An 11,539-nucleotide genomic window follows, 5' to 3' on the forward strand; every position below is an offset into this window, starting at 1 on the left:
TCATTACTAGCTGTACTAATGATTATTTTAGAAAAAAAAACAAAAATATTCCTAGTCCGGAACCGTATTAACTATTAACTAAAACTAATAAACTCGACATAATTTACCATTTAATGTTATATTATTAATAAACGTATTTCAACAGGTTACCTTTCTAAACTAATCTAAACAAAATCATATCCTGTTTGTCTTGAAATAATACATTATTCAAATAAACAATAGATATACTATGGATTCATCAAATCAGCACAATTTGGGCTAATTTACATAATGTGATGTGCATATTGCATAACAAATAATTATTAGTGTTTGCGATGGCATTTCTTGATGGCTCTATTCCATTATATTTGTATTTGGATGATATTTTTGTCATCTATAAGGTGTACAGTGTACATTGTACTTTATTTAGGTATAACTTGACGAGGAGATGAAAACTTTCAAATAGGCCAATAAAAATTGTAACAGGACCATTCTCAGCAAGTGAGTATGCTATTTAATGTGCATCTTATTGTGCTGAGTTAAAAAGTTTAGTATTTAATAAATCAGTTTTTCAAATTCTACCGCATTTTTGGTAGTTCTAATCATGTGTATTTGAAGCGGGGGGAACACGTTAAAATATAAGTGCAAACAATGGTAGTAAAATACTAAGGGTAGGTTAATTAAGAACAGAAAAAATCCGATAAGTCATTAGTACAAAGTAAAGCATTACTGAAGGAGCTAAGATTGTAATTGCAAAACAAAAAAGAACACCAGAATCAGAGGAGGCACAATTATTGATACAAACTGTAACCTTATCAGTGTCGGCGCTTTCTTCCGGAGTTTCTTTGTTTGAGATAACAAATAGAATTGTTAACAAAGCTAAATGGGAAACTATTTGACGTGACTCCGTCCGTAAAAACGCGGTATATTAATAGCGGGCCCGATAAGTGTTGTCCCGTCTAACTATGGTTTTTTTTGTTGTCAAAAGCGATAAGGTTAGGATAGGATGATATTATTTGAAACAATTCTATACGGTGGATTAGTCTACTTTTTTTTCCAATTTTAAGAACCATCCTCGTACTTCAAGGAATATTCTAAAAATAGAATAATCCAAATCGGTTCAGCCGTCCTCAAGATTAGCAATGAGCAACACATTTAGTAATTTAATCTTAAATTATAGAACAAACTAGATTAAGACTTAATTTTACAACCCTCTCACAACACTAATGCTTTCAAACAAAAAAAATAATAACACTACAGTTAAATTATCATTGCATAGGCTCTTAAAAAAATATATCGCATACACACATAGACAGACTGACACGTCAAACTTATAACACCCTCTTCACATCGTGGGGGTTTTTTTAAAGGAATAGTAATTAATATTTTAAAAAAATTAACCCTGTGTAACGTATCTGCTCTGCCCACAGAAGCAAAGGCGAAGATCCTGGGTCCCGTGGACCTGTACGTGAAGGCGGGCAGCCGGCTGTCGCTGACGTGCGTGATGAGCCAGGGTCCGCACGACCTAGGCACTGTTTATTGGTATAAGGGTAAGTCATAGGTATTCTTCATTTTTTGTATAAAATAAGGAGGCAAACGAGCAAAAGGGTCACCTGATGGAAAGCAACTACCGTCACCCATGGACACTCGCAACATCAGAAGAGCTGCGGTTGCCGGCCTTTTAAGGTTTTTGAAATTATTTTCAATGTTAATGAAGGCGATCTCACATTTATCAGCATACACGCGCCGAACGCGCCGCGTTTTAGAATTCTTTGTATAAATTGATGTGAAACCTCGCACATTCGTCCGCACTGTACCGCTGTTTTGAATAATATTGATATACAGGTACTTATAAACTGCAGATACATAATATAGTCAAAATTTAAATTAAATATCAATACTTAAATTATTTTTATTAGGGTAATAGGGTGAAAATTTGGTGATAGATATTAGTCTTTGTTCTTGAGTAAAAACGTTTGATGCCTGCAGCAGCTGCAGCTACCCAGTCATAACTAATGTACGAAAAAATTATAATAATATAATATTATTATAAGTATTATAGTCTTAAACCTTATCAAGATTGTATTTAAAAATTATACTTCGTAGCCAGACTAATTTTTAAATACAATCAAACTTTTTAATCAAAATATATCTCTTTCTGGAATACTTTCAGAGAACTTGGGCTCCATTTGAATTATAAAAATTAAATGAATAAAAGTTTTGCATATTTTAACTAAAGTTTCTATTAACTTTCTGTCTTTGATTTTAATTTTGTGGCATCTAATAATACCTGTTAGTGATGTCGGGACTCCACAAACAACTGAATAAATAGCTCGAGGAACTTTTGCGACGAAAATACCTGAACTAGCTGCCGAATTCACAAACATTTAGCTACTTAAGGGCCTGTATTCCCAGAAACGGACGATTTTCAAGATTTAAGAGTGACAGTAGACACAAAAATATAGTATATAAGTGTGTGACTGAAAGCGTACCAGTCGAACCTTTTTGCGCCTGCTATTTTATAGTTTTTTGATCGTCGTTTTTTTATACATCAATTAAATTGAGTCAAAAAAACGAATCGCCCTAGATATATTCTTTGTCTTTAATTCAGTGCAAAAATTATCTGAAAATTCCATACTATTTGGACATAGTATGGAAATTTCGTTAAAACTAGAGGTAACTTTGGTATTTTTTTCTATCGAGTGAAGTTCATGTTAATGTGTAATGGAATATAAATTCCACTGTGTTTTCAGAATTTAAATTACTTTTGTGTCTACTGTCACTTTTAAATCTTGAAAATCGTCCTTTTCTGGGAATACAGGGCCTTAAATCGTATTTTGTCACCGTGTCTCCCTTACAAAATTACAATCGTAGGTGTTAAAAGTAGCATGTTAAATACGGGATTTAAAAAACTGTTATAGCTAGCTACTTTCTTCATAAAAATTGTATAATACCACGCTTTATAATTTAAGAAATCTACCTCAGATTAATTTTATTTCAGGCATCTAGGCCCATAATACAAATACCTTACAGACTAACATACAAATTATTCATATTATAATAAATATCTTAAGGACTAACACACATAATATTCTTATCATAATATTATACTTAAAAAACTACACTTTGTCACGTGTTGACGGCCACATGACGCGCTTCGTTCCGGAGTCTCCCCCGGAACCTCCGGTAGACCACATCCATCGGCCAGAACTCCGGCGCCTCAAAGGTCGAAAGAAGATTCGTCGGTACTCTCACCACAAAGGAACTAAAGTTGATTCTGTGGCGAGACTGCAGACACTTGACCCTCAGGCACAATGTCGTCTTCTTCTGGATGTAGTCCACGATGTATTATTATTACATTGTGATTACTGGGTCTGGTACAAAAAAGATAAAATTTCGTAGTCGCATCGTTTCGTGATTAACTAGATGACGCCCGCAACTCCGTTTTGGCAAAATTCGTTTATTTTGCGGAAACCGTACATTTTGCCGGGATAAAAAGTATTCTATGTCCTTTCCTGGGACTCAAGGTCAATGCCAAATTTCAGCATAATCGGTTCAGCGGTTTGGGCGTAAAGAGGTAACAGACAGACAGAAACACTTTCGCATTTTATTTAGTATAAAATATGGAAGTAGAGGAGTATAAAATAAATATGACTGTTATAGTTTTCCATTACTGTCAAACATCATAAAATAGAGTTATGGGTCACAATAAAATAAGATCAAGTATACGACAGTTATTGATGAAAACACTTCCTTGTTCATCAATAAAAGTTCTAAATCTGGTGATAGTCGAGCCGGCACCGTGCCAGGGATCTTTCACTATGATTACATCCGAACTACTCGGATATCTTCGGCTTGGGATTGAAAAATTGAAGAGAATACTTCGAAGGAGTTTAATGTACTCATGTACTTTTATTATTTAATGACAAACTATGTTTTGTTGGATAGCTTTAAATCCCACTAATATTATAAAGCCGAAAGTATGTGAGTTTGTGAGTTTGTATGTTTGTTACTTCTTCACGCTTAAACGGCTGGACCGATTTCGATAAAATTTTACAAGGAGGTAGCTGACATCCTGGATTAACATATAGGCTACATTTTTAACCGACTTTCAAAGTGAAGGAGATGTTATGTTCGTTTTCATTGGATTTTTTTTGTTCCACGATTTCTCCGATGTTTGTGACCCGATTTCAACAAAAATTTACAAGCTGTTACCTGATATCCTGGACTAACAAATGGTTTACATTTTAACCGACTTCCGGAAAAGAGGAGGTGTTATTTAAAAATTTTTAAATTGATTAATAGGCTTTCGCCCTGATTTCCTGCTTGGGGGGCTGTGCGCCCCCTAACCCCCCCACCCCCCCACCCCTCCTGGAACTGTTGCTTTTAACGAAATGGTATCGCGTCGTTAGTGCTGGGTTTTAATTATCCTTTTTACAAACAAATGAAGTAATCCTACTAATATTATAAAGCCGAAAGTATGTGAGTTTGTGAGTTTGTATGATTGTTAGCTCTTCACGCTTAAACGGCTGGACCGATTTCGATAAAATTTTACAAACAGGTAGCTGACATCCTGGATTAACACAAAGGCTACATTTTTAACCGACTTTCAAAGTGGAGGAGATGTTATGTTCGTTTTCATTTTTTTTTTTTGTTCCACGATTTCTCCGATGTTTGTGAGCCGATTTCGACAAAAATTTACAAGCTGTTAGCTGATATTCTGGACTAACAAATGGTTTACATTTTTTACTGACTTCCGGAAAAGAGGAGGTGTTATTTTAATTTTTTTAAATTGATTAATAGGCTTCCGCCCTGGTTTCCTGCTTGGGGGGCTGAGCCCCCCCAAATCCCCCCCACCCCCCCACCCCTCCTGGAACTGTTGCTTTTAACGAAATTGTATCGCGTCTTTAGTGCTGGGTTTTAATTATCCTTTTTACAAACAAATGAAGTAATCCTACTAATATTATAAAGCCGAAAGTATGTGAGTTTGTGAGTATGTATGTTTGTTACTTCTTCACACTTAAACGGCTGGACCGATTTCGATAAAATTTTACAAGGAGGTAGCTGACATCCTGGATTAACATATAGGCTACATTTTTAACCGACTTTCAAAGTGAAGGAGATGTTATGTTCGTTTTCATTTTATTTTTTTTGTTCCACGATTTCTCCGATGTTTGAGAGCCGATTTCAACAAAAATTTACAAGCTGTTACCTGATATCCTGGACTAACAAATGGTTCACATTTTAACCGACTTCCGGAAAAGAGGAGGTGTTATTTAAAAAAATTTAAATTGATTAATAGGCTTTCGCCCTGATTTCCTGCTTGGGGGGCTGCGCGCCCCACATCCCCCCCCCGGGACTGTTACTTTTAACGAAATGGTATCACGTCGTTAGTGCTGGGTTTTAATTATCCTTTTTCCAAAAAAATGAAGTAATCCTACTAATATTATAAAGCCGAAAGTATGTGAGTTTGTATGTTTGTTACTTCTTCACGCTTAAACGGCTGGACCGATTTCGACAAAATTTTATAAGGTGGTAGCTGACATCCTGGATTAACACATAGGCTACATTTTTAACTGACTTTCAAAGTGGAGGAGATGTTAATAAATATTTTAAATATGTTCAAATGTTGTACCAATGACTATTTACCTATTAAAACACAATTTAGTTTACCTAATAAATCGCGGGTAACACCGCGGGGCACAGCTAGTTAATTATAAATTATTAGATACTAAAAAACCTGAAAGAAATCGCTTACATTGAGATGTTATATTATTAGTGTTCTTTGTTTTAACAAACAAAAAAAATAGTTTCAACTTAAGTCATAATATAGTAACATTGAAGCGGATATTATTAGTAAAAAAAACTTGGTAATGAAATTAAATATATATCTATTGCAAGAATGTAGTGCATAACATAGGCAGAGTAGACAGAATGATAGAGTATGCCGACTTAGAACTGATGTTGAAATTTTTAAATTTGACGTATTAAGACAAAATCGTCGCTAGGGTTGTTAACTGTTACCTACGAATTTAAAAATATGACATATTCGATGGACGTGTTCCTCTTTGGTCGTATTGTTGTTTGTGTTTTGGCACATGCTATTAAAATTGACAAAATCCAATTTTGAAATCTTTGTTTTAAATATTTAAAAATAAATTATATCAGCCAGCGCGAGGCACATTCCGTTCATTATCCTAGTGAAACCCGACGAATTTGACAGATATTGAAACCTGTCCGTTTCTTTGCAGTCGAAGTACTGGTAGTTATGTCTATTGTGACATAGGTCTTCAAATTATAAAATACTGTTCTAAACATTCTGCCATCCAGGTGGCGTGCAAAAGTCAAAGTAAATATTTAATATACTTAATAATATTGAAAATTAATTTATAGATTTACAAAATTAGAATCTATTACAAAATAACAGTCCATAATTAGCATTAAAATATCCTCGAAGTTAAAATAAGTAAAAATCATGGAAAATAAGTAAAATAGTATTGTGTCAAAATGTCAAAATAACAGTAGTAAATTCAAAAAGTAATTAAATCATAAAGCTATTTTTAATTATAAATTCATGTATTTGGATACTATAAAAACTTTTTTCTGCTACCCACTTTGTAATTACATATTACATACAATAGGTAGATGTGAAATAGCTGTAGTAAGCTACAATCTATGTCAAAAATATCATTCAGGTAACATTTGCACGAAACCGCTCGGAAAGGATAAAATTTCGATAAATCTCGAACAAGAAACTAGTATTTCACAAGTAGCCGTGTGCCTGACCTCACTATTTATTAGGTTTATAGTATTGAATTCCATTTCAACTGGGATAAGACTTATTTGAAAGATAACTTTGAAGGTGTATTGAATAAAATATTGTAATTTACCTTGCCCGAGAGCCAACTTTTCATTTTACAGATAAAATGTCGAGTAACTTTTATGTAAAATCATTTAACTTTTGATATTTGCAAAACACGTTTTGAGTTAACCAGTAAATTTTAGCTAACATAGTCGGTGTGCAAACAATTTTTTTTAGGGTACTCCGAAATTGAAAATCACTATTTGTTTTCGTATTGGTCCTCCATAACCAGCGTTACCATTAACGTGATAATTTTTTGCAGACTCAACGTTACTAGAATATAAAGATATCGACCAAACGGAGGAGGAGATTGCGGAGAAGCAGCGTCTACGGCAGAAGACCGAGTGGACTGAGCAGCTGACGTCACACCTGACCATCGAGAAGGTGGTCCCCGGAGACAGCGGCAACTACAGCTGCGTGCCCACCCTCGCAGAATCCGCCTCTGTCATCGTGCACGTTATAAGCGGTAAATACGCAATTGCTTTTAAGGGGTCTGTCAGACCTATTTTTTTTATCTCTAATATAGCTTTCGCCCTCGGGCGAAACTTTTGCCCTCGGCTTCGCTCGCGTTAAAAAGTATTATTATATACAAACTTTCATCCCCTATTTTAACCCCTTGGAGGTAGAATTGATCAAAATCCTTTCTTAGTGGATGCCTACGTCATATCATCTACCTGCATGCCTCAGCCCGATTGGTCCAATGGTTTGCTGTGCGTTGATAGATCACCATGTCAGTCAATCACCTTTGAGTTTTATATATATATAATCTAAGATTCTCGTGTACAGTGTTTGTGCGCGAACCCCTCCTAAGCGGCTCAATCGATTTTAATGAAATTTTGTATATACCATCGAATAAATTGATTCATGGGCAGATGGGAGACCTACGTAGTTCGGTCGCATTATGACTCTGTCAAACCCAACCAACAGATCACAAATAGCATTGAATTGACATAATCCGACCAAACTTCGTAGGTCTGTCAACTGCCTTTGAATCAATTTCTTTCAGTGTACATCCGTTAAGTAGATAAAAACATATTCTCAGGCCTAAGTCCTATAATATGTTTTATCTACTTTTTATATTGATACTTACTAGAAATAATTTAGATGACAAAACTGCTGGGTCTAGCTGACCCGCTAATAGGTGTAGATGCAAACAAGTGAATGAACTACCTACCTAATCAAACACGAAAAAATATCTATTGTCATACGTAGACATTTTTTCTTTTCTTTTTATCAAAATTTTGTCAGCCATTTTAATAATAAAAGACAACATACCAGTAAATTCACTTCTGCGATTATTTTTATTAATAATGCAAAGCTCTCCTTAAAACCACGACAGTTGGAGTAATGAAATTTAGCAAAAAGGACTTAAGAGTCTTCACTTTAGGACGAGTTATACATAAGAGGTCTTTCGGACCCAAACGTTGTAAATACGTGCATAAATAATATTTGAAAGCATCTGTCTACTCAAAGTGAATCCTCATTCTGTTGATTTAAAATTTTAATCAAATTGTTATTTAAAAAATGTAATATTTAAGAGTATTATTTTAACATCGTGTTATATTTTGATGTTTAATAATTTTCTCTTGTAAGCTTATCTTACAGTTTGTTTGAAGACGACGATGAAATGGAAATTCTATTTAAATATTTACAATTTAATAATAAACTATATTATATAGCGCTGAAATATTTAATAGAGTATTAACTCTAGAATTTAGAGGTAATAAAATAAGAGATTAAGATAGATCTTAAACAAAATTAATTAAATCGCCAGTCATGCTAGTTACGAAATTAGAATGAAATACAGTGTCCAATGTCTGTGAAAACGAAAACTTTTTTTTATGAAATAATGGGCAAACGAGCAAATGGGTCACCTGATGGAAAGCAACTTCCGTCGCCCATGGACACTCGCAGCATCAGAAGAGCTGCAGGTGCTTTGCCGGCACGGAGGGAATAGGGTAATAGGGGAGGGTAGGGAAGGGAAGGGAATAGGGGAGAGTAGGGAAGGGAAAAGGGTAGGGGATTAGGCCTCCGGTAAACTCACTCACTCGGCGAAATACAGCGCAAGCTCTGTTTCACGCCGGTTTTCTGTGAGAACGTGGTATTGTGTATCGTGGTGGAAGCGTGGCTCTCCTACGTGTAAACTTGTGGTAATTGCAATGATAACAATCGTAATTTTGTTGACGATGGTTATGAAAATGATGATTTTTTACAGGTGAGCACCCCGCAGCAATGCAACACGGCAACGTCAACTCCGCATCGTTCTGCACAGTCTCTATAAACTTAGTGTTCTCTCTGTACTGCACGATCGCTACTCTGTACACAAGTATACTAGACGCCTACAGATGAAAACGGAACACAACCTAACATAATGCGATTGTAAATTATAAAATTTATAAAGATTTTTCACTTTGTTTAAGAAGTGAACAGGACCGTATTCAAAAATATGTTTAATTTAAGTAACTTAAGAATCATTTTCACTATTGCCTTTCCGTTTTAGATATTAGGTAAAGGGTTAATTACTTTATAAAAGGAAAGTAGGAAGATTTGCACTATTTGTATAAATTAAGTCACGAAAATATTTAAAAAGGAATCACTTATACATTACTATTTAGGTACCTACGTTATTTTTCTATACGGTCCTATTACAATTTTATAAGAAAAATGATGGTAAATAAAAAATTTGTTTAGTAGTTATGAATGGATCTCTGTATATATTATACAAAAAGATTTAAAAAAGACATAAGTATAAGATATTCTACAAATGTCGTCTGAATAATATTATTTTCGTGGTATTCACTTTTTAGTAAACATGAAAACTAAATGCGATCTGTTTTTCTTTCTTATGTAGATACCTACGAAAAATTGATGGATTGTGACTACTCGTTCATCCCATCTTTATCTAGACTGTGGTAAACTGAAATGATAATATTCTGTCTGTGTATTTAAACGTAAAAAACACAGAAGGCAATGAATTAATGAACTCTTTCTCTGTATTAGAAACACATTGATATCAAATTTGTTTGATTTCAAAAACGTTCCAATTTAAGTTAGTAAGCTCCTTATTATAATTTTAATCATCATCAGTATCATCAAGAGGCCTACTTCTATCCAATATTATACCATTATACTCAACTTGTTAGCAGTATACAATATGATGATTTACTTCATGATTTTTATAGAATTATATTTCAATTGTAAATTTACCGTTGGTTACATTTTATTTTAGATACTTTATCGAAACCTAAATGTTAATAACTACGAGGATGTAGAGAAAATTTGGTGCCTTTTTCACAGCTCAACTTTACATCTCCAGCTAAAAGCGTTTATTATTTCCAAATTGTATTCTATATTCATTTAAAATGAACTAAATAAGAATCGGTTGGTCTAACGAAACGAAATCTAACGATTATGAATATAGTGACATAACTGACCCCCTAACCAAGACGTTTATTTATCGCTTCTTCATAGAATCGCGGATCAAAAAGTATGGAATTGACGTAAGCTTTCGATAATATGAACTCGACATTCGATTTATGTCAAGAAGTGATAAAGAAAACGTATTGGCTACGGGTCTATATTCTCCGCTAGCTCATTTTATAAAACGGCAAAAATTGACTATTTCTGTACATAGTTTTAATGTACACTCGATAGCACCAAAATTCTTGATTATTTATCGTAGTTTATTTGTTAGAAATTAAATAAGTGATAAGCTCCCTAAGACTTGTAAATACGTCTTTTATATTACTTTTGTTCGAACACGAATATGATTTATATATTTTAGTTATATATATTATATATTTTAGTTATATACAACTGCGACCCTGAGAAGATTTTATTTATTACGGGATGTAGTTAACGGTTTAAATGTAATATACTTTTAGATTTAAGTAAATTTGACAAATAAAGATAGTAAATAATCGAGTGTTGTTTTATTTTCTTGCTAAATTATTTTATGACATGACTTGACATTTTAAACCAGAATCAAATTTTTATTTAAATAAAAGTAGAAGGTTCTTCTTTACCCTGTTGCTAAAACACTTGTTTTTTAATTAATAAAAATAAGTCGACCTAATATTGGACCTTGTGGTACTCCTACTTTTCAACCGACTTCCAAAGTGGAGGAGGTTATAATATGTTCATCTGCTTATTTTATGAAAAGTACAAAAAACAAAAGTTTTATGTTACAGCATAAGCTTAAACTAACTTTACCTAATACGAGTACTTAGCGCTCATAATTATGTTTCATATAAATGTCCTTGATTTGAACATTTCAGAGAGACTAATTAATAATTATAACTGTTAATACAAAACTTGAAATTAGATTTTATATCAGAAGCGTCCCCTTTAATAGGATTAACTATTTGTCAAATTACGTGACTGCCTGCAATCAACTAAGTTTGTATTGTATTATTTACTCTATTAATTAACCGAAATAAAACACAGTAAGAGCCAGTCCACACGGCGCGTTGCGTCAGCGTTGCGTCGACGCAGCGCTACCGTTTGACGTATAGCCGGCCACACGGGCGCTGCGTCATCGCAGCGTTATTACGAAGCAGTCTTAACGTCAACACCCCCTCCCGCTTCGTCTCGGGGGCGCTGTCCGTCATGTGCACGTATGCGCAACGCAAACGCAACGCGTCGTGTAGACTGGCATTAACTGTACATTGAAAAGAGAGATTTTGCGCAGTTTGTAAA

At 34.1% G+C, this 11,539-nt stretch overlaps 1 protein-coding gene across 3 annotated transcripts in view; it reads left to right on the plus strand.

Moving 5' to 3' along the window:
• Positions 1 to 9,573, plus strand: part of LOC121727867 (zwei Ig domain protein zig-8-like) — a 191,217-nt gene extending 181,644 nt beyond the window's left edge. For 2 of the 3 annotated variants that reach the window (XM_042115907.1, XM_042115906.1), the window contains 3 exons: positions 1,410 to 1,529; positions 7,104 to 7,307; positions 9,057 to 9,571. In XM_042115907.1, the coding sequence (XP_041971841.1) occupies positions 1,410 to 1,529; positions 7,104 to 7,307; positions 9,057 to 9,190 (458 nt within the window). In that variant the 3' untranslated portion in view covers positions 9,191 to 9,571. Of the gene's footprint in view, positions 1 to 1,409; positions 1,530 to 7,103; positions 7,308 to 9,056 lie in introns of all 3 variants that reach the window. The other variant, XM_042115908.1, reaches the window with a different exon arrangement.
• The last annotated feature ends 1,966 nt before the right edge of the window (positions 9,574 to 11,539 follow it).

This window comes from Aricia agestis, chromosome 6 (genome assembly GCF_905147365.1).
Source record: "Aricia agestis chromosome 6, ilAriAges1.1, whole genome shotgun sequence".
In the NCBI taxonomy this organism is placed as follows: Eukaryota; Metazoa; Arthropoda; class Insecta; order Lepidoptera; family Lycaenidae; genus Aricia; species Aricia agestis.